The sequence below is a fragment of the Centruroides sculpturatus genome, unplaced genomic scaffold (assembly GCF_000671375.1).
Source record: "Centruroides sculpturatus isolate CEXI.00-Female unplaced genomic scaffold, Cexi_2.0 scaffold283, whole genome shotgun sequence".
Lineage (NCBI taxonomy): Eukaryota > Metazoa > Arthropoda > Arachnida > Scorpiones > Buthidae > Centruroides > Centruroides sculpturatus.
The window spans coordinates 35,428-62,812 of record NW_019384473.1 but is presented as its reverse complement, the minus strand read 5'-3'; the positions used below and the strand labels follow the sequence as shown (position 1 = coordinate 62,812).

Here is a 27,385-nt window from a genome sequence, read left to right as displayed (position 1 = left end):
TGGCATATGTCACTAGATGACAGGACAGTTGGCTCCGGGTGGAAGGTTTTATGACCCGGATGACCTTCGACCTCTTACGGGCGAAGAAGGAAGGGAAGCAAGATCGAAGGAGAAAAGGAAATAAGCGACGTTATGGGTAGATTTTAACAGAACTAACGTTGATAAAAATAATTCTCATTATCATTAACAGATGGCGACACATAAAAGTTACAAAAATTCGAATTATTTTTTTAATAATTTAATTAATCTAAAAAAACAACTTTTTAAATTCTTAAAAAGAAAAATTATTAATTATTTAGATTTAAAATATTAATTTTTACTTAAAAATAAAAGAAAAAACAGCATTACTAATAAAACCATTTTATAATTAGATTTACAGATTTAAAATATATATATATATATAATAACAATAATTTAATAAAAGATAGATAATAAACGTAATTAATTAATTAGTAATTAATGATATTTAATTTTATTTATTCACGCAAGAAGCGATAATGAATAAATTTGCTTGGTGTAATTAAAAAAAAAACCCGAAACTCGCATGACATGTTTGCTTTAATTTAATTTATAAAATGTCAAATGCCTCAAAGCAATAGTTTTAATTTAGCAATTTTTTCTAAAACTATATCTCGATTTATCTAAATTAATTTTATTGTTATTATTACATTAAGATTTTTGACATAAATTAATTTCAATCCATCCATTGCTTTCATTCATGGAAGCAATAGATGGATTATACGCGTATAACCTATAAATTCTCTATATTTTTTAAAAAATATATACGTTTTTTATTGTAGAAGATATTTAAGAAGATAAATCTTTACAAATTTTGCTGGAAAGAAAATGAAAATACATTAAGAGAAGGGATAATAAATGATGGATGCCGGAGGATGTGATGGAGCAATTGGAAGAAGGTGATGTGTAGAATCCTTAATTTAGATTTATCAAGAAAGATTACAGTGGAATTATTTAATGTCGAATAATTGAAATAATTTCGGGTAATTTAATAATCTCTTCTGTAGATTTCTTTTCCTGTATGTTAGGAAGTAATCAGCAATACGTCAATCTAGAAATTAAATGCTTCTTCATCTAAACTTGTTATATTTTAACAATTGAAACTTGATGAATTGTACCTTTTATATAGTTTTATAATTGAAAAATGAGCCATTCTCCCTCTTTTGAAGCGTAGAGATGAACTTTTGTCACGCTTTTCCTGATTATCATAAGATCCTTTGATTAAAATCGACGTCATTTCCTGGAAATTCTCATTTTTATTTGTTATTACAGAAAGTATCGTAACTATTGAAATATATTTTTTTTTAACTTTCAATCATTTTTTATATCAATATCCAAGGTTCGTTCGAATTCTTTCAATAGTTTTTATTGAAAGTTTATACGTGAATCATTAAAAAATATATATATATTATTTCGAAACGGATGGGAATTTTTATTGTAAATATAATAAATTTTATTTCTAAGTAAAAATGATGTAGAAATACATATTTTAAATCGTTTCATATATGAGAAATTATTAGTTTTAAAATATAAAAATTATAACAAGATTTAATTATTTAATATTGTTATAATTGCTTTCGATGAAGTGTAACGAGAAAAATCAAATTATCAGAACACTTTCGCTTCTAATAACTTTTACATCCCATATCGGATAACGTTAAATCTTCTAATCCTTTATCATTATTCTTGCATCGAAATCCTTTGATGTGTCTCTTTTCCACATTTCGTAAAAGTACCAACCATTCTGCCTTGGAGCAATCGCAAGTAAATCTATTATCTAAGACATAAAAGCTTCCAATGAGTATATAATTATGCTACGAACACAGAAATAAAACTATTTATAACTTACCTTCCACGTGAATAACTCCTCCATTGACTTGAGCCATCTTTTCCACAATTGATTTAAAAGTTCCTCTATTGAGAATCCTCAGGTTATTGTTATTAAGATACAATTTTTTAGGACATTGATTATTAAAAGAGCTATTACGTATCATAGAAATCGAATTAAAGGATAAATCTAAAATTAAATTGATATTTTTTGATTTAATAGCGAAAGCGTAATCATTTAAAACCACTAATTTATTATATCTTAGATCCAGACTTTCGAGATTGACGAGATCCTTGAAAGCGTACGAACCGATGTAATTAATTTTATTAAAATCTAAATAAATTTTTTTTAAAGATCGAACGTTTCCGAATGCCGAATCGGGTATATTTTTAATTGCATTATAAGTTAAACGTAGAACTTGTAATTTTTTAAAAAATTTTAAGTCCGAAAAGGGAAAAGTATGAACATCGCAATTTGTAATTTCGCATCTCTCCATTGAATCGTACATACGATTAAAAATTCCTGTTTCTACTATTCTTAAAGATACTTTTTTAATGTAAATATATTGAAATGTTAATTTTCCGAATAATCCTCTCCATAAAATTTTAACGTCAGAATTAGTTAAAGAGAATTTTCCAAAATCGATTTTAGGAAAGTAAATTCTCGAGAATTTCTCTAACGTGCGATTGTTTATATTATTGCACGTTAACAAAGCAAAACTGTATTCTCCTTCGCATTTACATTCATTAAGATTCTGTGGGCACCAATAATTTGGTCTGTAGTGAACAAATTGATATCTCTTATCATTTGCAATGGCTAATTCCTTCCCAATAACTAGTTCTTGACAGTGTATCTGCATCCACATCCAAGCCAAGAAATAAAAAATCGAGTAGATTTTCATCTAAAAAAAATTAATATATAAATAATTTAATGGTTAAATTAATTTTTTTTGAATAAAATAAATATTAATTTATAATAATTAATGTTAACAAGGGGATAAAATGATGAGGATGAAAAAATAATATCTTTTTCTGATTCGGCTTAAGATAAGAAGAGGAAAATCAATTTAATAAATTATTTTAATACGTAAAAATCTGTTTTTTTTAATATTTAGATAAAATAAAAAGACTTTTTAATATTTAATTTATTTTAAATTAGTTTGTATCGTTCCGTCTCTTCATTCGAGATAAATGTTTATCGATTGAATAATTTCATTTTAATTATTTTATAGTTTATTGTGTTTTTTTTCCTTAACGAATTTATGATTTGATAAAAGAAAAACTGCCATAAAAATTAACTGTACTTTCGTCTTTTTTTCGGACTAGAAATCAATAATATCTTCTATACTTTCCTCTTCCATTACTCAACTTTCGTCTGTAATTTTTTATATTTTGGCTCCATTTGATTATACGCGTATAACCTATAAATTCTCTATATTTTTTTAAAAATATATACGTTTTTTATTGTAGAAGATATTTAAGAAGATAAATCTTTACAAATTTTGCTGGAAAGAAAATGAAAATACATTAAGAGAAGGGATAATAAATGATGGATGCCGGAGGATGTGATGGAGCAATTGGAAGAAGGTGATGTGTAGAATCCTTAATTTAGATTTATCAAGAAAGATTACAGTGGAATTATTTAATGTCGAATAATTGAAATAATTTCGGGTAATTTAATAATCTCTTCTGTAGATTTCTTTTCCTGTATGTTAGGAAGTAATCAGCAATACGTCAATCTAGAAATTAAATGCTTCTTCATCTAAACTTGTTATATTTTAACAATTGAAACTTGATGAATTGTACCTTTTATATAGTTTTATAATTGAAAAATGAGCCATTCTCCCTCTTTTGAAGCGTAGAGATGAACTTTTGTCACGCTTTTCCTGATTATCATAAGATCCTTTGATTAAAATCGACGTCATTTCCTGGAAATTCTCATTTTTATTTGTTATTACAGAAAGTATCGTAACTATTGAAATATATTTTTTTTTAACTTTCAATCATTTTTTATATCAATATCCAAGGTTCGTTCGAATTCTTTCAATAGTTTTTATTGAAAGTTTATACGTGAATCATTAAAAAATATATATATATTATTTCGAAACGGATGGGAATTTTTATTGAAAATATAATAAATTTTATTTCTAAGTAAAAATGATGTAGAAATACATATTTTAAATCGTTTCATATGAGAAATTATTAGTTTTAAAATATAAAAATTATAACAAGATTTAATTATTTAATATTGTTATAATTGCTTTCGATGAAGTGTAACGAGAAAAATCAAATTATCAGAACACTTTCGCTTCTAATAACTTTTACATCCCATATCGGATAACGTTAAATCTTCTAATCCTTTATCATTATTCTTGCATCGAAATCCTTTGATGTGTCTCTTTTCCACATTTCGTAAAAGTACCAACCATTCTGCCTTGGAGCAATCGCAAGTAAATCTATTATCTAAGACATAAAAGCTTCCAATGAGTATATAATTATGCTACGAACACAGAAATAAAACTATTTATAACTTACCTTCCACGCGAATAACTCCTCCATTGACTTGAGCCATCTTTTCCACAATTGATTTAAAAGTTCCTCTATTGAGAATCCTCAGGTTATTGTTATTAAGATACAATTTTTTAGGACATTGATTATTAAAAGAGCTATTACGTATCATAGAAATCGAATTAAAGGATAAATCTAAAATTAAATTGATATTTTTTGATTTAATAGCGAAAGCGTAATCATTTAAAACCACTAATTTATTATATCTTAGATCCAGACTTTCGAGATTGACGAGATCCTTGAAAGCGTACGAACCGATGTAATTAATTTTATTAAAATCTAAATAAATTTTTTTTAAAGATCGAACGTTTCCGAATGCCGAATCGGGTATATTTTTAATTGCATTATAAGTTAAACGTAGAACTTGTAATTTTTTAAAAAATTTTAAGTCCGAAAAGGGAAAAGTATGAACATCGCAATTTGTAATTTCGCATCTCTCCATTGAATCGTACATACGATTAAAAATTCCTGTTTCTACTATTCTTAAAGATACTTTTTTAATGTAAATATATTGAAATGTTAATTTTCCGAATAATCCTCTCCATAAAATTTTAACGTCAGAATTAGTTAAAGAGAATTTTCCAAAATCGATTTTAGGAAAGTAAATTCTCGAGAATTTCTCTAACGTGCGATTGTTTATATTATTGCACGTTAACAAAGCAAAACTGTATTCTCCTTCGCATTTACATTCATTAAGATTCTGTGGGCACCAATAATTTGGTCTGTAGTGAACAAATTGATATCTCTTATCATTTGCAATGGCTAATTCCTTCCCAATAACTAGTTCTTGACAGTGTATCTGCATCCACATCCAAGCCAAGAAATANAAGGAGGAAAAAAAAAAAAAAAATTATATTTTGACAAAAAGTTGTTCAGCTTCTTCCAAACTAAATGATCAAAACTAATGATAAATTGCTCTACTTAAAAACGTTCAAACGTGACATTGTCGATAATTAATGTGTGAAACAATAAATGATTTCTCTGCAACTTCAAACTTCCTAAACTGGCCGCCATCATTAGTCAAAAATTCTAATTTTTAAAGTTAAAAATTAATTAAATTTTAATTATTTTAACGTTATAATTCCGAGTCACATCTGTAAACAAAAGTATGAATTTACAAAGAGTTCAATTCAATTGTTTTCTGTAAATTATTCATTATAAATGAATAAATGAATAATTATAATATATATTGAAAGTAATTACTCTTGATTATATAATATATACGTAATTTTGTTTTGTGGTTAAGTAAAAAAAAATGAATATTTCTTCACACATTTGGTCGCCATTTTGTCACACTCGACCTAGACCTAACAATGGATCAAACAGGATGCACGAAATGTTTGTTTGCACAGATGCTTACAATTGTTTCTTTTCTGATCCATTAGCAAATTAAGCGTAAAGTAAAGCTATATCTAGGTTAAGATACTTATAAAATATTAACTTGCAAGCCGTTTATTGTAAAATTCGCAAAATTAACAACACTATGAAGCCATATGGCACCGTTTCAGAGCCTCAATTATTATGTAAAATCTTCTGTGTTTATCGGATCAACGTATAAATAATTAAACATTTTAATGAAATATTAATGACTTCATTTGTATTTTTTATAAACAGCGAGATAAAAATCTACTTCGTGTTAAATGGCTAAATTATAGAAACGTAATGGTGCAATCGAAAGGGGAAAATAATTACAATGAAATATATAATTATCTATTTACGTGTTAACTTCATTAAGCATGTAAAATACGGATTATTTTATGTAATAATTAAACGTTTAGAAGGTATATTATACATAAAAAGGCCGAGAAAAGTTTGCAGTTTTTACGAGTAACTCGTAAAAAAAAAAAAGGAAAAAAGAAACCTGTTTAAAAATAAATCACAAAATTTGACATTACCTTCAAATGGAACAATAGTTTGAATAAAAGAAACCACAAAGAGTAGCAATTAAGCTAAAGACAATAGTATCTACAACATCGAATTTAATTTATTTGTTTAACCAAAAACAGAAGATAAAACATTTCATAGAATTCCCTTTAATAATATAACTAAATTGAGTTTTATATACATTTAATATATTAAATTATAAAATGTATATTATATAATTACGATAAATATTCTATATTTAAGTTTATAAAGGATAAATTAAGCAGAATTCGTTGGATAGAAACATTTCTAGCACAACGTTAACAGGGAAAAAAAAGTATTTTAATAGGAAAAAAGAGTGCTTAAAATATAATATTTTGGTTAAAAAAATAATATATTTTTTAATATTTTCTTATTTAAAACTGTAAATTTTAAAGTATAAATCATAAAGTTAGTAAAACAAAACTTTAACCTAATTTATAATTAATCCTGTGTTAGTTCTTTACCTCTTAATTATGAAGTAAAAAAAATGAAATAAAGAGAAAAATATGCTCTTACCGTATCAGAATGGCTCCACTTCGGTATTGCGAAAGGTGTACTTTTAACCGTTATAATGTTGGGTGGTTAACTTGCGATCCAAACGTCATAGAAAGTGTAGCACATGTACATACAGCATTTCCTCTGTCTGATCGTGAATTACCTTTACAACAATTCACATCCGATCTGGTTTAGTAGAACATTGGATCTTAATTTTCAGTCGGCGAAAGCTTATTTTAATTAAGAGGAAACTGTTAATGGACAAATACGGAATTTCCCATATTTCCAGAATTGTTTATGGGCACTTTTTCATCAACTTTCCCCCTCCCTCATAATTTAATTGATACCAGGAAATGATAATGATTTGAATTAATAAATGTCTTTTATACTCTAAGTACAGATGTGTTATTAGATATATATTAATTTTAATGAGTAATATTTAAAGAAAAAAAAAAGGTAAGGTTTTGAAGTTACGTTTGGCAAGGTTCCATTATTTTCTTAATAATTTTAAATCCTTTTAATCCGGATTAATTGATGGAAACATTAGAAAGTGTCTGATAGAAAACAATGGTTTGTTAGCTTAATTATTTAATCTTTCATTTTTACAAGCTGTAATAAGAAGATAAAAAGATAGGAATCAATAGAAAGTTCAAATAATTAATCTATAATTATAAAACTTTCAATCGTAAAAGATACTCGATAAGTGGAGGAACAAAGAGATAACAGGAAGTAAGTCTCATTAAATCTTTTTTGCATACTTATAATTTCGTATGCTTTCGATATTATTGTTATTATGTTCTTTAATTTTAATTCTTTCTCCCTGCAGCAACTTAGAAGTCCCATTTTTTAGAGCATCCGACATAGATTTGGCCGCCAACCTAAAAAGACCCTTTGTAGGCTGGCAGAACCCGCAATGCACCGAAATCCTATTACGATTTAATGCCTTAATTTTTCTACCTTAATCGAGTAAGGGCAAAGCCCAAATGATAACTTATCTCGTGAATACCTTCGATGCAATATCCTGGAACCGAACCTGGATCCCCCAGTGCGATCGTCTATTATATCGCTTCGGCCATCTGACCCTCTTATTATTATTATTATTATTAATTGTTTTTTTAACACCTTAAATGCTAATTAAAATTTAATTATGTCTGTAGAAATATATAATTATTACGAAGCTTCCTTTACTCAAGCATTTTTAAAATAAATAAATACATAAATAAAAGTTTAAATAAAATGATAAACTAAAATTCACATCACGTTAATATGACATTAATAATAATCTGCAGAATTATAACCACCCCTAAGCAGAAATTAGCTGTTACTAATGATTAATGTATGTAAATTGCCGTAGGTGTTTCTGATAAGTCTAGAAGGGAATTTGTCATAAGTCTGGGTGATTTGCCAACTTTGATTAAATTCTTTTTACCTTAGTAACTGTAATTCATTGATATAGATTTTGACAGGTTATTACATCATGTTATTGATCTTACACTTGAAAAAAAATAGTAAAAAATAAAATACAAGAATTTATATACATGTGTATTTTCTTGTGTTTAAATGTTAGAAATCATATTAAACAATTAAATTTAATAGAAATATTTTAAATAGAGTTTTGATAATATAAGGTTTAAATAATGTTTAATTTATTCATAGAATAATATAAATTATATTATCATTTATTTACATTTAATAACTATATTAAAGGTAATTTTTTCTTTCGTTTCCACGCAAGAATTTCTCGTCGTCATCATCATCATCATCATCATTAGTTGCAACAGCAGCATCGTTAATAACTCATCTACCTTTCGGCAATTGGTCTATTTTTGTATCAAGAGATGATTTTTTGAATGGTATCATGCTAATATTTCTTGTTTTTTTTATGGATCCTTTCTTCATTCATCTCTTTTTTATAATTTCCTACGTTAAATTAAGCTCGTTGAACCAATTTTGAACCATTATAATTTCTTAATTTTAGGTGTTGGTTTCGTGTAAATTGACTTGAGTCAAGGAACTTTCATGAATTTTACAAGTTTTTTTTATAATTTTTCTTTTTCTAGTAGATAAATATAATGAAATATACTGTGCTTCTTTTATAGTTATTTAAAAAACTCTTAATAATTTTCATAGAAAATCTTGGGATCTCCTGAAAATCATAAATTGTAATCGCGTAAAATAATGCTTCAAGTTGTTTCAGACATGCAATGAACCCAGAGGAAGGTTAATCTATCGAGGGATTTAAGAAGAGATGGTAAGTCAATGCGCTAATTTCTTTAAATTCAAATTTAAAAATCATTAAAACGTCATAGGAAAAAAAATTAAAAACAAAACACTTGAAGACAATAGCGAGATTGCGGCCGAAGTTTTCATCTCTTAAACGTGAACGTCGAACGTCGTGCGCAGCTTTCTTGTAAGCGGCGCTCGACGTTCGACGTTCACGTTTTAGAGATGAAAACTTCTGCCACAATCTCGATATTAAACAAATAAAGTGTAAATAAATTTACAATTTTAGTTGGAAATCCCTCGAATGAGTCTATATAAACTTCAAATATTAAATAAAAAATTAAAATTAAGTAAGAATTATTTTAAATATAATCAGTAAATCTCTGTTAAAACTGTGAGAATAAGTTTTTGAAAGATTTTATAAATACTTAACGCTGATAGGTGCAGGATATGGTTATCTTAACGATAATTGGTTACTTCGTATTTTGACTATTTTTCATTCAATTAAACGTAAATTTTATTAGATATAGACTATTATACTAAAAATAGATATCAAAATTGATATATTTTCATATTTTTTTATTTTTACTATTTCTGCCCCGTGAGTATTAAGAGGGCATTTTTAATCATGTTCAGCAATGGGTTTGGCCAGACCCACAATGGGAGCGTGGTGAGGGTGTCGGTTCAACATATCCGGACCACCTTCCTGGAGCTGCTTGCTTGGATTCGAACCCGGAGCCCCCGGAGCGGTAAGCTCTATAACTGCTTTAAGTCTATCAAAATTATTTGAAATATTTATTTATTTTTCAAATTCATGTTTTATTTACTAATTGGTCACACAAAAAATTCAAGAAATGATGAAATTCGTGTAATTTCCATCCTGTTTTCATTTATCATCACACTTAATACCACAAAAGTTGTGATACGTTAGCTTCGACCACATTTACTTTTTTAAATAAAATATTTTAATATAGTCAGAAACTATTTTATTATTTTAGAACGTAATTGGGTCGAAAGTTTCCTATTAAATAAAATAAATAAATAACACTGTCATTTTTATTTCAAAATGGCGTTCAAGATGGTGTCTACTGCTAAAAACTGAACGACAAAGTCAAGTAACTTGGAAATTATATATCTTGTTTAATTCTTAATATTTTAAATTATTATATATACGAATATATTTTATTAGTCTTTTATTCTATTCTGCTATAGTCTGCGCAACGAAAAAATAGATACGAATCAGTCTGAGCCGGAAAGGTCTATACCAGAGAGGTAACCCTCTGTTGATAGATCGTCCCTGTCAACTCTTTTATAGATTGAATTGAACTGGAGGAATTCTCATTCCATCAGTCCAATGCAATCTATGAAGGAGGGCGTGTTGGCTGTCTCTTATTTCACTTCTACACAGTAAAGATGATGAAGTTTTAATTTACAGTTATATTATTCGTGTTAATAGAATTCAGAAGCAATAGGATGATGTATGCTACTCTTTATAGATATATCCAGATTCGTTCTTTAAAACAGCTCTAGAAGATAAATGACGTTAGAAGCCAAGAACACGTTTTTCCTTGCAGCATTGTGCAAAGAAATGCTCTCAAATATTTCTGTATGCTGTGCAAGTCGATAGATTCTTACAGATTGATCAGCGGTAAACTTTACATGGCTATTTTAAGAGAGATTAAGTAACCACTTGAAGTTCCCAAATCTCGCTCACATTACCATCTTGCAAGATGATAATACGAGTTCTCAGTGAGAGTTGATTAAAATACTTCTTCAATTCACACGATAAAAACTTGAAAATTAAATGAGAATTGAATAGAAAATAATTTCCGAATATTCGCTGAGAAATTGAACACAATGTATAAAATAGCTAGCTAATTGCAGTCAGGAGAAATGTTACGCTATTAGAAGTCAAATCTCGATTTAGTGCCACCATTTATTCTCCTCTTAAATTGGTAATAAATCGCATGTGGCACTAGACCGAAATAGCCTAGTGCAAACATTGAAAATTGTGTATAGTAATGAGGTTTACATACAAGTTTGAATTTGAGAATTTGAAATTTACATAATAAGGCCGTTCATAACGCAAAATCTTTTGATTTAGAGATTCGCAGATAATGAAAAGTTCTCTGTTTAGCATTTATGGGCAAGATCCGTTACCGAAAATGGCACTGTTTACAAGAGCGGTACGGTACATCGAGGTTGTGTATTATATTGAATCATACCGGTATTTAATCATTTTAACGCGTAAATATGATTTAAATGATAAGTGGTACCCACTTACAAAAGAAGTGATCGCAGCCAAGAAGCACATACTAAGAACAATGTGCCATTTCCTTATAATAAGTGAGAATAATCATAAACCACTCAATTTATTTGCACAGTTGATTTTCTGAAGGTTTTTGATATAAAGACATCATACGGGTTGGCTGAATTTATCCCATCCAGATAAAAAAATTAATTCCCAGTTCACCAATGGCAAAAATTGATGATGATTCAATATAGTTCGGAAGAAAACGGAGACAAATGGATGAAGAAAGATCAGAGGATATTAAGATATATATTGTCTGTATAGTACGAGTTGTAGTAGAGGAAGTTATCGTCGGATATGTCGTATTATTGATGATCTGAGGATATCAATAATAAGAAAGGTGGGTAGCGATCTCCGTCGAGAGAAGAAAAAACTAACGTTGAAGAAGAAGCGAGAAAGAAATCATTTTGATAAGAGAATTCCTTTAAAGTTCTCTTAAAACAAGAGAATAAAATCCATTGCTGTACATCATAACCATCGAAATTTACGATTATAAATGTGCAATATATTTTCCTATAAAGAACATAATAAATTTTCAAAAAAAAGATTCTTACTACACACTAAAATTAGAGGCTTATCGATGATCAGAGTCAAATTTAGACTTGTGGATCTAACATATAAGAGGGCCCTTTGTCTACCAGATTATGAATTTAAAGCGTGAGGCCCTAATCTATAAGCTGTACGTAGTGAGGCCCTACGCTGCAGCTTATGTGCCTTTTACATACACTCAGTCTTGATGACCATGATTTAATAAAGAAGACATAAATATCAATTAATAAAAAAAAAATGAAAGAATAATACATTATGTATGAAATATTTAACAATAGATGGCAGCATAACAATCGCACGCCCGTAAATACAATAAATATTTTGCAGAATTATTTTCATAGCTAACCATGTTTTTTTTTTAAGTAAAAATTAAATAATATTTTATAATAGATTTGCTATATAATTAAATAATTTTTAATACATTTTATATAAAATTCTGAAAAAATGTAATAAATTTATTATTTGATAAAGAAAATAAAATATATAGGTTTATTGAATTGTTTCTTATAACACCGTAAGATGGCAGTATATGTTACACGTTTTGTTCATAGATAATATAATTTCATGAATTACTTCCATATAACATGTGATTTAATATATTTTTTAAAATTTTTTCTTATGTAATGGAATATTAATTTTAGTATTTAAAATGATTTATCGCTGAAATAACATTTAAATACATACATACAAAAAATTTATGCATATTAACGACAGCGTCAAGATGAAATACATTGTGGCGCTGTTGTTAATATGCATAAATATTTTTTATTTAGTTGTATATTTTTTTATTTGGTTTAATTATTTTCGTATTAAAATATATTTTATTAAAAAAGGAAATACTTTGAATAAACGCGAATAAATTTTTTTATAACAAATTTGAAAATGTTTCAAGATACGGTAACAAGCAGCTGAGTAAGCAAACCAATGACGCGGTCCGTTTCATATGAAACGTTCTGTGTCATTGGCTCGCTTAGCTGCTTGTCATTTAAATTTACCCAATAATTATTTATCTATTAATGTATTATTTACTTAAATCTTGATAATTATCAGGATCACGTGGAGTTCATAAGTACTCTTTAACAACACAAGAGTACTTATGAAAGAAGGGAGATGTTTATAAAGCTTTTTATCTGAGATTTCGAGTTCATAGGATCCACGCTCGAATTCGTAATGGGTCTTTAATGGGCAACATTATGCCCATTGAAGACGGGCTTATGCTAATGTTTCGCATTAATAAATCAATTTGTTCAAAAGATTTATTAATGCGATTTATTTCCTGCAGTTTCTTCTTATATTTATTATTTATTAATCTAAATGAGAAATGAGTTGTCCCTCCACTACTATTAAATGGGTCTTTGATCATATCTGCAATTACTGTTATCTAAATGGGTCGATTTATTACATTAAATTGATATTTCAATTTAAGTTTCCAAAGTTTCAATGGTAAACTTATGTTATAAACAATTAATAAAGCTTCTGTTTTTGAAAATTAAGTAAAAATTTTTGTATTTATTAATATTTTTTAAATCTTATCTTCAGGTAAAATAGAGAGTAAATTGCTTAAGTTGCAGAGTATTTGACCAATAATATATAACATATTGCAGAAAACAGCTCAATTCCTAATTCCACCAATATACATAATGAATAAAGAAATAATAAAGTTCAAAAAAGTTGAAAAAAATAGTATGAAATTAGTTTATTTCAAAGTAATCAACCAAACAAAAACACTTATTTATTCTTTTGCCTCCTCCAATTATTATTTTACCTCCAGAAAAAAAGAAATATCCAGGACTTTTGTATTCTTCCTCTCCACATTTACACTGGTGATGTTAAAAAGGGGATCAACAGGCAAAAGGAGACCACAGTTCTGTATTCCTTCCATAGATCAATATGGTTTTTTATCACAGTTTCATTCCTATCCACCTTATACACTTATAAAATGTGCATATATTTAACTTTTTCCATTTTTACTCAGAAAAATTTGATATTTGTTTTTCCTCATTGTTACTATTAGAGAAATTTAAAATAACATTAAATTAAATGTTATTATTTGCTTATTTATTAATATATATTTACCATAATATTAACCTATTTTAAAATAGAACTACTACATAAACAGAATATAAAAATTTCTATTTTATTTTGAAATTAAATTTCAATTTTAATTGTTTTGACATATTAGAATACATGCTTGAGAAACATGTATTATTTCTGCAATGTTCTGCTAATACAATATTATTTTATATGCCAAGAAATTAAATTAGGAGAATTGATACAGGAAAAAACACCTCCAAATATTATGCAAGTCTACAAGTAATGTTACTAATGAAAAGGAGCATTCATTCTGTTTCGAAGATTTGACACTTTGCTCTATTCAGACACATAGTGATTAAAATTTGAATATAAAAACATATAAGATGATTAAATAATGTACAGTACATAGTATCACTTTTTAGATATTGATGGCAAATATATTACTACGGTTTATCAATTAAATAAGTAATGAATTTATTACTAATGTAAAATAATAAATAGATACTTATTTTAATTTTTAATCAAAAGATATTCATATATTGCTTCATAAATATTCATTAAATTATAATATCTGTATGTTTCCAGATTGTGAAATTAATAAATATGCAGATATAGGCTGGTTTAGAAAATATCTTCATAAATTATTTCCAATATCAGTAATTTAATTCATCTAAATTAAATAAAGAGATTATAAAATAGTTTTCTTTTTTTTTTTTTTTAACTTAGTCAAAATGGACTGTTGTAAATTGTCTAATATTTGAAATACAGATGAGAAAGAGCAACTTCATTTCAGAAGTCAAATAAGAGAATTATAAGAAATTAAATACAGAAGTCTAAGCCATCATCTGAAAAGAAATATGTATAATTCAATGTAAATTTAAATACACTTGGAAGTAATTGTCATTTATGTTTGTCTTCTTGTTTGCATTATGAAAATAATTCAGAGATGTGTTCCAAACAAATCTATGGAGATAAATGTGACTTTTTTTAAATATATTTAAGGAATATTTTGTTGGCAAAGTAAACTCAAAAGACAAGATAAGTTTATATTCTCATCAATCATATTTATTTATGAATTTATAAATTAATGCTTTAAATTATACAAATGAGATATGTCATTATGCTATCATTTTATTCATATTTTCATTTTTGTCTCCTTGAAAAAAATAAAAAAGTAGGTTTTTTCAGTAGAATTTTTGATTCTATAAGAATTATAAAAAATACCACCAAAAGGAGTCAATTCCTTCAAATATTACAAGTAATGATTGTCAGTACAGTATTTTACCTTTTACTACTAACACATACACAGTGAAGTTGAAGTGATTATTAGATTCATTAAACAAATTATTACTTAAAGATTAACAAATTCAAAGCTTTATGTATAGGGTAATATTAAATATCATGATCTAATTGATCTTATAACAATAAATATTGCAATACAAATATTATCTAACATGTATATTCTATTAGAACACTATCTTGATTTATATATTATTTTCTGTATTTAACAATTCATTTGAATCTAAAGTTAAAAATATAATTTTTTGCTGGTGTAACCGGTGAAACTCAAATACAAGATTCAGAAATTTAACATACAAAAATTAATGTTAGAATTACTAATCGGGTTACTTCTGAATCGGTGCGGTGCAAGAAATATCTGTCATTTATTCTATAGATGAAATACTGACTACTAATATAATTTTGTTATATTCTCTCTAATAGTTTACCATTAAGTTTGTTTATGGGTCAATTGCATATATGACTAAGTTTGTTATTTACATTCTTTCCATAAAATATTTATAATAAATGCATGTGATTAAGAAAGAAAGAGAAAAAAAAAAGAGAATGATGACTTGAATTTGAAAATTATATAAATGTTAAAAAAATATTGCTTCTAATTGCATTAGAACAATAGTAAATCAAAGTAAATATGTTAAACCTTGATCTAGTTTTCTTACCTAGAAAGGAAACTTATCAATTATTTTTTATATTTGACATCTTCCTATTTTTAAAATACTGAAATAAATAGTGAAAAATATTAGAAAGAATGTGGTACATTTGAAATTTCCCAAGTCATTAAGTGACTTATCAGACCTAAAATTTTACAAATAAAAGTGGAATAGTGAATTTTTTAATCATTAAAAATTCCTTATAAAATCATGAAAAAAATATGAATTTTCTTGATGAAAAGATTTATTTTATCATCAAGAATATTGAGAGTTCGTTATAAATATGAACTAAATTCAGGACATTCTTAATGTAAGGAATTTTATACTAATTCTTAACCTGTAGTTAGTCTCCTATTGTACATTAATATACATTTTTAATATTAATTTTTGTGTAAGATAAGTTCTGGACCATTCACAAATGTGGAGCTTTATGTAATTATTTCTCTTCAAAAGACATAAAAAGATATATGAATAAAATAAATAAATAAATAAATTTTTCATCAGCTATACCAGGAAGAAAATTTACTTTATATTATTTTTGTAAACATGTAGCTTGACTTAATAATCCATTTTAAAAATTATTATAATTTTTTTTCTTTTTTAATGTTATTTTCTTGATTTATTTGATAGTATCATGGACTTAATTAATGTTATAATGGCCTATAAATGATTTATTAAATTTAAGTTTCATGCTTGATTGATTTTTAAAAAAGGATTTGACTCTTTTAATATAATTAAGTCCTGCTACTGGTCAGAAATAATTGGATAGATGAATGTTAATGTATATTAATGGGCAAATGAATTAATAACAAATAGAAAAATTTTTTAATCATTATGCATGAGATTATATACTATTGATATAATATATAACAGGTCTAATAATGATTTTGCTTTGCAACTTAATAGATATCATGTATATTTGATTATTATTATCTTAAAACTGAGAACCTGATATGTTTTTAAGTTTAAATTTTAACAAGTTCAGGTGTTATAATGTGTTAACATCTAACAAAATACAATACTCAGGTGTTACTAATTCATATTGTACTGTGGAAAATGTAGTACCAGTCGACCCCCCCTATAACACTGTTGATTATTCCGTTTTATATGAATTCCGAGTTGTACGAGTCCCTTAGATTTTACAAATACGTAAGCCGTTCACAGCCCGGCACACGTATTTGTAAAATCTAAGTGACTCGTACAACGTGGAATTCATATAAAACGGAATAATCAACAGTGTTATAGGGGGGTCGACTTGTATATATGCTGTAAAATTATGTAAAAATTTAATATTTAAACTATACAATATTAAAAAAAATATATTATAGTTTAACAATTGTGTTTCCTTTCTCTATAGTTAATTAATAAATAAACGAAAACAGTCTTTAACGGAAGCGAAAGTAACTCTTAAAAACACTTTCAGAAACTCAATTGTAATAGCATTTTTTAAATTTTCTTTTTATAATTTGAATACCACACACAAAAAAAAAACAAAAAGAGGGGGGAGAGGGTCCATTCATTTCGATAAAGAGAGCGATAAAGTAAAACAAAGGCCAATATAGATATTTGACTAAAAACTTCTCCCCCTAAGAAAAAAATCCTCCAATGATTCTTAATTACGTTTGACTATTGAAGCGCAAAAGACAAATTGGTTCCTCATTCCATTAGCGAATGTCTTCATTAAACGATTTTTTTTATTCGGTTTTTCTTCTTATTATTATTATTTTTTAAATTTAAAACATGTATTTCATTTTTACACCTTAAACAACCGGATCTTTGTTTAAAGAAAATATAGGAAGTAAAGAGGGAACGAATGATGCGTTAATTATTATAAGGTTGACACTTATTGGAACCCAAAAATGAAATTATTCGCTTGTTTTTGTATTCGATGCGATATTTAATTCTGTTTTTTTTTCAGAAAAAAATAAGAAAATTCTCACAGTTTCTAGTTTAAAATTAATAGAATTATACCGGAAGAGTGGGTATAAATTACTATTTTGCTGCTTTTTAAGAGTAAAAAAGAGAATAAATAAATGAATAAAAACTGTGGCATCATTTTCTTTACGTGTTGAATCATAAAAATTTAGAAAATTAATTATGAATTTTATATAAAAGTAAGAATTAATTATCATTTTTGTAAATGTCGAAAGTTTTATTTTTATAATATATTTTATAATTAGCCATTAAAATAATTTCCTTATTTATGTTTTTAAAAAATGCTTAACAAATAATAAAAGTTTTAAATGGGTTCCTACAATAGACTAAATGCCTTGTTTCGTAATGAATTGTCTCGTTAGTTATTGTTTCGAATTTAAATTAGCTCCCTGTTCCTTTTTTTTCCTCCCCTTTTAACGAGTGATATTTAAGAAAATTAAAAGGAACGAAATTCTTTTGGGCCATTAGAATTTTATACTTTTCCCAAAAAATTCTGTCGCAATATTTGAATTTCATTGTTGACATTTTCTTTTATGTTTTAATCACTTTTTTTAACACTTGGTAATTAATATGATTGATTAGTTTCCGTTTTTTTCTCCTCCCTCCAAGAGTTTTGGAGGGCCTCGGATTGTGGGTTGTTATCCAAGAATGGATGAGCCCTCAACACCTGATAGGTCTATCTCAGTTTTTTTTTTCTTTTTCTTTACTTTATCAAGAACGGAAATGCCCATCAAGTGTAGATGATGATGGATTACTTCAACCACCAATTTCAAAAACTTGAAAATTCCCTAAAAAATCCAGCATTGTTAAGACCTAAAAAATTTTTAATATTATTATCGTGGTTATTAATTCATATTTAATAATACAATTTGAGATTATATCCACTGTCGATTTAATCCCTTATTGCCAATGGTGCCGACGATAAGGGGGTATTACTCTGACATCATCTCTTAGTAATGCTATGGGAATGAAGGGGTAAAAAAGAAAAAAAGAAAAAAACTTTGCCAAGTTGTTACTTGGTGGAAATGGTTTCTAAGTAAACTGTTCATCGGTAAATCACTTCTAAAGAAGCAAAGTCATAAAGTTCTCCAAGGTCAAATAGTCTTCTTCTAAAGATCATCCAACGATGGTGTAATGGCATTTTAGTTGCTAGTCGAGGTCAAGTTAGAAAATAAAATTTAATTATTTAAAATTCTGAGTATTAACCGACGAATTCTATTAAATTATTTATGCGTTAGTATCTACCTCCCCCCCTTTTATAAAATTTTATCTTCTAGTTAACCAAGAAAAATAATTGCGTACATTCATAATACATTTTACTTTTCAACCCTTTCTAATTTCCCTCCTGTTTTTCGGAATTTAGACTATGCAGAATAGGAATTTTACGAAGTTATTATTATTATACGAATTCATATTTTGTTGTCGTTTGAAGCATTCTTTCGAATGGAAGGAGGGAAGAGGGGAAAAAAATTCGAATGCAATTATTATTCTCTTCAAATTATCTTATTATAGTTAATATATTCATTATTAACGAGAACAATTAAAGCACAATAGCCTTTATAACTAATTCCAAAATTATATAGTGCCAATCACTGGACAAGACATTGTTTACTATTGTTAATTACCGCGTAATAATCACGTGTCTTTTAAAGTATTTATGATAATAAATACATATTCCACTTGGTAAATAGGTAGAGATGAAAAAGGAAAAAAATCCCATCATTACAGTCTATTAAATTTATCGATAATTGTTCAAAAAATAAAAAGGAAATATCGAAGAAAAGAAAATACATCAATTGGGTCAAAAACCAATTAATCAGACAAGAACAAATTATCTTGATTTATGTTATATTATATCCATACAAAGCATTAAAATTCGAAAAAAAAATTAATAATAATAGTTATAATTCATTAAATTTACAATGATTTATATACGTAAAAAAAAATTCACTTAATTTACTCGACGATGAGTAGATTATTCTCTTAAGATTCGATTATCCTGTATGATAATTTTGTATTCTATACGTGACTTATCAAGAAAGGTATTGTCGACAATTATTTTAAACTATTCCTCTTCGTTTTATTTATTTATTTATTTTTTTATTCTTTAACATCACATCAATCCTACGTGCATATCTTTCTTAAAAGAGGGGAGGGAAGTTTAATATCTAAAGGACATTTTACGTGGCTTTAGAGTTGAATGACATTATCATTTTAAAGGATAGTTAATTTTAAAACGGATTAATTTAAACTGTATATAATTTTAATGGCATAAAAGTTAGTTTTAATCGACGTGCGGATCAACTAATGGACTGATTAGAAGTGTTTCGAGTTCAATTAAAAGAATGGATGATCCATTATTCTCTTCATTCATCAATTATAGATTTTTATATCTTATATACAATAACTCCGCTGATGGGAACTGTTTTCTTGATCGGATGATAATGACATCGTAACAGTTATATATATAGATTTTTTTAATTTGAATTTTTTTAGAGGAGGGTCCATTAGATTGACGCCACCCTAACTTCAGTGATGAGCCTCGGGGTAGCCATGTTGGGTGGATTCAATCCGAGTGATGTTTACGGTCGTTGAACTAAACTCCCCTTCGACCTTATGTCACTCACGATGATTTCCGTCAAGAGTGAAGGCGATAGATAAGCACCATCTCGTTGTCGCCACTCGAAATTAGAACGTGATCCTGGTGTATTTAGATTAAACACAGAGATTCGACACGAATTAGTTTGTAAATATTTCTGGCTAAAGAACTTAAAGTTTGGCTAAATGGTGAAGATTCTTTCTTGAAATAATTGAAAACGAAAAAAAATAAGGAAAAAAGAAAAACGATGTTATAGTAGAATATTTAGGTTTTAATGATTCTAGTCTCGTGGCTTGACTCTCTTAGGCGCCAGCTTCGACTCGGTTCTTTCACGGTTCGTTTTTCTATAGATGAACGTCTGCTCTTTATGACTCTGTAATCATGCACCTTCCAACATATAAACCTCCCCTAACACCAGAGGGCAATTTATGCCTGCGTACACCAGTTACACAAACAGTAAGTCAAAGACATCATAAAGATATTAGACATCATTTCGGTCAATCGCAGCCAATCGAAATGCGTGAAAAAAAAAAAAGAAAAGAAAAGCTACTGATGTCTTGACATAGTCGATGGACAAATATGTGCCGTAATTACATATAGAAGAATTTGACAATTGCTCTTACCAACCTTGTCCGTGGTAAGAGGTCTTCATCGATTCTAATCTTAAAATGAAGATATTGACGTCATTTTTTAATATTTAAATTCGATAAGCCATCTCTGAAGTACCCGATATTGCACTTTTCTTTTTTAGACATTCTTAAACGTCTTAGAAAATTGTGAGTTTAGTTTTCATGAGGAATAAGACGAGAGTTGCATATCAATTATTTTGATCATGACATATAACTTGTTTTTTAATGATAAGTTGACTTAAAAAAGAATGCTATCTGCTCTTGACAGTTGCCAAAATCCCAATTGCGTTCAGTTTGAGAGGATGATTATGTTTAATTCGACTCAATTTCTATGTCTATATCCTACCTAACCGTAGATACAATTTTAAAACTAGTATTTAGTATAGATAATTATGAATAATTATATACTTTGTAAAAATATAAAGTTAGAAATTTAAAAATCATTTTCGAATAAAATTTCAATAATTGCTTACATTATTAAATTTCGTGCATTTGAAAATAAGAAACTCGTCATTAAGTAAGTTAGATGTGAATATATTTTTCCTGTTTCGTACGAATACGGTAAGTTCACCACATTAAATAATAATTAAATGTAAAGTAACAGACGTCGTTCAGAAAATTGCATTCCTTCTCGGCTAGGAAGTTTTAGCTAAAACTACAACAGATGTAAGAGAAATTACTTCACTATTATCATCCACATGATTTTCTAAACAACCTGTTATTTCTTGGGATGGTAGGAACACTATTCAGACACTTCCAGTCATTTTCTCAAGGTTGAAACCATCCTACCAAGTGCAATTTAATGCATTTGTTACTTCATATTTTCCTCGGGACGAAGGTTAAAGGTCAGCAGTCTCTAGACTTCCGTCCACTGGAAGAAGCTCAACGAGCTGCGGTCAGCGACCTGATACAATTGCAATGATGACATTGCTGTTGTTCTGCACCCAACAACCTTGTATGGGATGGGCCTGGGAATCGCCACATCGCTATACACCAGTTTCGATTATTCCTTCTGTAATCGTATCCTATTTTTTAAACATTATATTTTATACGTTAAAAAATTGTTTAAATAAAAAATATCATTAAACACAAGTAAGTTTATTAATAATTTAAATGTGGCAAATGGGTAAGGTGTATTGCGGTGAAGCATCTGGAAGTTAGAATTAAAATATGGGTTTTTCTAACTCGGCTCTTTAAATGCTAACAAGTTTAGTTAAGTGCAATGACATTGCTGGCTTCTCTTCGGATAGAAAATAGCATCTGCCTAGCCCAGAACCTCCAAATAAATCCAAGAGGCAGGAAATACATTACTACCTAGCGGAAGGTAGACACCAAAGATTTTATTGCTTGCAAGATGGCTTATAGACACGCAATGCTTTTACTAATGATACAATGTTTAGCTGGAGGCTGAGAAGGATGCATGATTAATGTACATTAATATGGGCGTTAGTGAATAACGCCATAACATACCAACAGTACAGTACACCACCGTTACTATACCGAAAAATAATAAACGGCTATGCAAATTCTTTTAAACAAAACTGCCAATTGCCTCTGTAAAAATATATTATTTTTTTATTTAATAATTTAATTATTTTATTGTTAAATATTTTAATATATAAATAATGATAATTATATATTATAACCATTATATTTGGTGAGATTTTTCCTTTATTTTTACAACGATGTTTAAATATTTGGAAGAGCAAACGGATGCTAGGTATCAATGGAATTTTCGCCCCTGGCTCAGCTCTCCTCTATCTTCTCATCCAATCTGAACGTACTTACGTCCCCCATCTCGGGTCGACCTTAGCTAAACGTCCTCTGTCAAGGTTGCTGTTGCTAGGGGGTGGAGGGACGATCCCCAGCAAAAGGCCCCTTTGTCCATCCCTTCACAACAAAAGAAGCTTTTCTTCGGACAAAGACAGCGATCTTCTATTGAGCGTTGTGTAAAAATAAATCTGTTATATTGCACGTGGATGTCAGGTTCTTAACATTCTCTCTTATGTTATTAATCATTTTCGGGATAACAATTTTACCATTGATTCAAATGCGGTTTGTAGTTGCATTAGCTGGCGACAGATGGCGCTCTCACGTGGGGTGGACCAGCTGCAAAGATTTAGAAAGTGAATTATGTTCAATGGAACATCTCGCATAACTAATTTCATTCTTTCTTCCCCACACTCACTCACGCCATTAGAAAAAAATGTACGTAATGAGTTAAAATACAGTTGAAATACACCTATGTGTAATTTAAGTGTTAATGATTAGTTAATAATAATTTTAAGGTGCGTAATGTAATTGCATAGAACGAGATTATCCGCCGTCAGCTGTAAGTTGTGCGAATAGCAATATTGTTTACATTGTAACGATAAGATGAGAGAAAGAGAGCAGCGAAAGTAAGACCACCAGACAGCCTCGGGTGACGTGTACTGGGGACTGGAAAGTGGCCTGGCCACTCGCAACAAACCTGTTTTCATCCAGTTACTAGCTTCGTGCTGTGCACTGACGTGCCAGTTGAGTGAGTGCTGCGAAACGAGCACCACGTCGCTATGTTGTGGATAGTGTGGATATGCCGATAGATAGAATAGTTTTTCACCACGGGATCTAACATGAACGGTATGTGATATTATGCCAACAGCATTTAATTTAAAATCTTGTAATATTTTTCTTTTTGCATATATACGTGCAAACTAGTTTGTATATAAATGATTGGTATTAATTTGTTACGAGAATGGATATTTGCAATTACGAGTACAGAAATAGGGATGTGGGCATTGTGACATGGACTAACACCTGCATCGATTTTTCTTCTTCAGAGTTCTACTTCGAACGTTCGAAGGAGGAGAAACGTTAAACAATTAGGTCGAGGACTGGGAAGTGTGCGTTTAGTACGTCAACCATGGCAGGATGTGCAGCCAGTGCTTACCTTTCGGCTGTCAAATGGAGCGACGATGGATACTATCTGAAAGAATTTACTCAAAAATTTACGCTTCCTCAAGTGGCCAAGATCATCAAAGGACAATATTTAAATCTCGGCGTGCCAAGTCTGTCGTCTCCTTCGCTCAATCAAATTGTTTTCTTCTCTTCTGCTGGCAAACGCATTAAAGTAGCTGCCCAATGCGTCAAGTTCAAGGATAATCGTAAAGTAGTCCCGATAGGGCCTAAATTGGCCATCCCCGACAACTACGATGGATGGTTCGAAATCCTTTCGGAAGAAGGCAAAGCTGTTCGTTGCATCGAGAGCGTTGCAGAACTTGTCAAGAGATTTCCAGAAACATGTTTAGTGAGAGAAAACGTTAAAGCTTACGTATCGAAGCACGAAGAATCCGAATGCGTCATGGATAAAGTGAAAACGGTGCACGCGGGAGAAACTTTGGTGCTGGTGAGTGAAGTTGTGGCATCGATCAGTAAAGGGAAAGGTCCTAACCGCTTCCTCAGGTGCTTCACCTCGACAGGTGAGAGTGTCTATTTAAGTCTCGAACAGAAGGGGAAGTTCAGTCCCGTAGCAGGTGAGGAGAATATTTCTGGTGTACATACCATCCAAACTCTTTTGTCTAAGCGTTTTCCTCTAATGGTGCGGTTAGTTCACGGTAAACCCCCTTTCGGACTGAAATCGCAATTTTTACCAGACATGAGACTCTATTCCTTGTTCGAAGAAGAATGCATCGTTGCGCTTCCTCTATTAAAAGATTCGTCCATTATATCTTTACCGTTGACGGCCGCATTGAAACTACAAGCACCTCGCAACGTAGACGTTTTGACCAAACTTCGAGAATACACTACGTTAACGGACAGATGTAATTCTTTAATGCAAGACGTATCGGATAGAATTCAAATATTTGACATATCTCTTAGTAAAGAGTTAAGAACTGAAACGAAATCGACCCAAATCCAATTTCATATGAACAGAAGACAGAAAAAGAATGCTAACGATCATCCCCTGAGGAGAAGCATATCTGATCCTCAGCAAATCAAAGGGGAACGTTCGGTATCCGCTAATCAAAAACCCGATCTAAATAACGATAATCGATACGACGAAATCGATCAGATATACGATTACGTAAGAGGATTCGCACCTCTTTCAGAAAAAATCAAAAGCGATTTCGAGACACCCGAAAATAAAACAGAGACTTCTCCGGTTGAAACAGAGGAGGAAAAGAAACCGGAACCACCACCCATAGAAACAATTCCAATAAGGAAATTCTCGTTAGATTCTTCACCACAGAAAATAACCATCAGCATCAGCAGCAAAGAAAAGGAAGAAGAGGATCACGTGTACGAGAAACTCAAAAACAGCACCAATCATCCGGTTAAACCCATAAGAATTCCCATAAGATCTAATAGCGCCGGAAGGCTTTATATTCCTAACGAACATAGTAACAAATATTTATCCAAAACACCGATACAACGCGCTAATCCTTATAGATCTCGTTTACTGAAACAATCCAAGAGCTCCCCTTTGTTGAAAGATGCACCGATACAGAAACCCAACCGAATTAAAACGTGTAGAAGCAACAAATCACTGACTACTTCCCCACTTTTTCACATAAGATATAAATCTTTAACTAATTTGGCAGTGGATTTCAATACACTAGATTCTAGTAATTCAGGAGGTCAAGCATCATCGGGATCGGACGAAAACAAGGATCAAAAGAACACCAAGGCAAATAAAACTAAATTATCCAGACCAAGATCGTTGACAAATTTATTTTGGGATCAGATCGAAAATCACAATAAGTATAATCTACTCCAGAACGATAAAATTAACGACGGAAGACCAGTTATATATTTGCACGACAATAAAATGAACAATAAACGAATCGGTACATTGTATCTATGAACGAAGATAAAGTTAGGTGAGTAATGTATATATGGTAGGATGTGATATTTGTTCGAATTTTCGATTAATAATTCTCAGTAGGAAACCTCGCTGACATGTCATTTGCTTTTTATTATTTTTTTTTGTCAAGCTGTGCCAACTTTTTTCACCTATAATTATTATTTTTTTTAACGATAAGCTTCGCTAATATTACATATAGGCCTAATGTAAATCTCAGTTTAATTGATAATCTAAATTGTAAATAAATTTGAATATTGCCATGAAAATTTACTAAAGTTTTAATAATTATAATACTCTTAATACGTAATAACAAAAGGAAGAAAATACTGTTGTCTTTAACTCTGAAGTGATAAATAAAGCTTGACTTATATAAGTTTCTTTAATTAAGAATTTTCTTGCATATATATATATATTTTTTTTTTTTTAAATGGCGGCTACACAAATTTTAATTGTCTCGGTTCTTGGTAGTAGAAAGGACTGGAGACGTAATGCTCACAAAGACAAAACTCCTGTTGAGCTTGGGTTCGAGATAAAAATCAAACCCCACGAAACAACCTTCTTTGCCACCCCCGTTTTTCGGAGACCGGTCTATCCAGCCTGGCTAAATAAGGACAGAGCTGAAACTCACTGGTTTCTAACTTTCTATCCGAACGAATAATAGGTAAAGCAATTATCCGAATATTTTCTGTCAGTTAAGTTCGACGTCCTTAACTTAAACAAATCTTAACTAATTCCAACGTTTCTGTAAGGCAAAAATCTAGACGATAAAATGGTTAACCTTGATTTATAAATTGGTTTAGAAAACAAAGGCACAATTGTCGAAAAAGTCGTAAAAATATTTTTATTTATTTATTTTTTTCGATGAAAACTTATAGACCTAACTAAGTGATCAACTATCCCATGTAGGAAGTAAAAGTTGTAGAGCAGATGGTTGACCTTGTAGAGTAAGACTGGTTAGGTGTTTAATGGACCACACCCTCTTCGACACGATAACAATTCTCATCCATCGATTGGCAAAAATGCATTCCAACACATTCTACATCTTTTATGAAGTAAATATTTCCAGTAATTATATTAAATATTGCTTTTCGTACGCACGGGTGATCACTGCAAATTATTTTGACAAACGTTCTGAAAGAATCACGCACTCGGTACATCCTCTTTTCATCTGAAAATGATGCACGCTCTACGATCACGAATTCAATGAAACTTCTACTCTCTTATTCACTAATATATATTAGTCATGCTATAGATTATAAGAAAACATGGAGGCAACATTACACATAATATTTACATATAACTCGAGCGTAAAGAATATAGACTATTGTAAGTAGGTCTAACTTACAATAATCATTCGATAAACGTAATTATTAATTTTTCCCCACCCCTTCTGTGAGCATCTATTAAGAAATTCATATTTAGGTTAATAAACCTCACATACAGTTAATCATAATAAAGAATGTAACCGATATGAAAAAGTAAGCCAAAACTTATCATGTT

General features: G+C 29.3%; 3 protein-coding genes across 3 annotated transcripts; 1 reads left to right on the top strand and 2 right to left on the bottom strand.

Moving 5' to 3' along the window:
- Positions 1–1,520: 1,520 nt before the first annotated feature.
- LOC111621227 (leucine-rich repeat-containing protein 70-like) lies at positions 1,521–7,031 on the bottom strand. The gene is made up of 3 exons (XM_023363304.1): positions 6,835–7,031; positions 1,868–2,747; positions 1,521–1,795 (listed from the first exon to the last, which is right to left on the bottom strand). Exons 2-3 carry the CDS (start codon positions 2,745–2,747, stop codon positions 1,644–1,646), a joined length of 1,032 nt encoding a protein of 343 aa, XP_023219072.1. The 5' UTR covers positions 6,835–7,031; the 3' UTR covers positions 1,521–1,643.
- LOC111621228 (leucine-rich repeat-containing protein 70-like) lies at positions 4,047–5,233 on the bottom strand. The gene is made up of 2 exons (XM_023363305.1): positions 4,381–5,233; positions 4,047–4,308 (listed from the first exon to the last, which is right to left on the bottom strand). Exons 1-2 carry the CDS (start codon positions 5,222–5,224, stop codon positions 4,157–4,159), a joined length of 996 nt encoding a protein of 331 aa, XP_023219073.1. The 5' UTR covers positions 5,225–5,233; the 3' UTR covers positions 4,047–4,156.
- Positions 7,032–23,550: 16,519 nt separating the features above from the next.
- Positions 23,551–26,268, top strand: LOC111621231. Its single transcript, XM_023363309.1, has 2 exons — positions 23,551–23,661; positions 23,862–26,268. The coding sequence occupies exon 2, from the start codon at positions 23,945–23,947 to the stop codon at positions 25,883–25,885; it is 1,941 nt and encodes a 646-aa protein (XP_023219077.1). The 5' UTR covers positions 23,551–23,661; positions 23,862–23,944; the 3' UTR covers positions 25,886–26,268.
- The last annotated feature ends 1,117 nt before the right edge of the window (positions 26,269–27,385 follow it).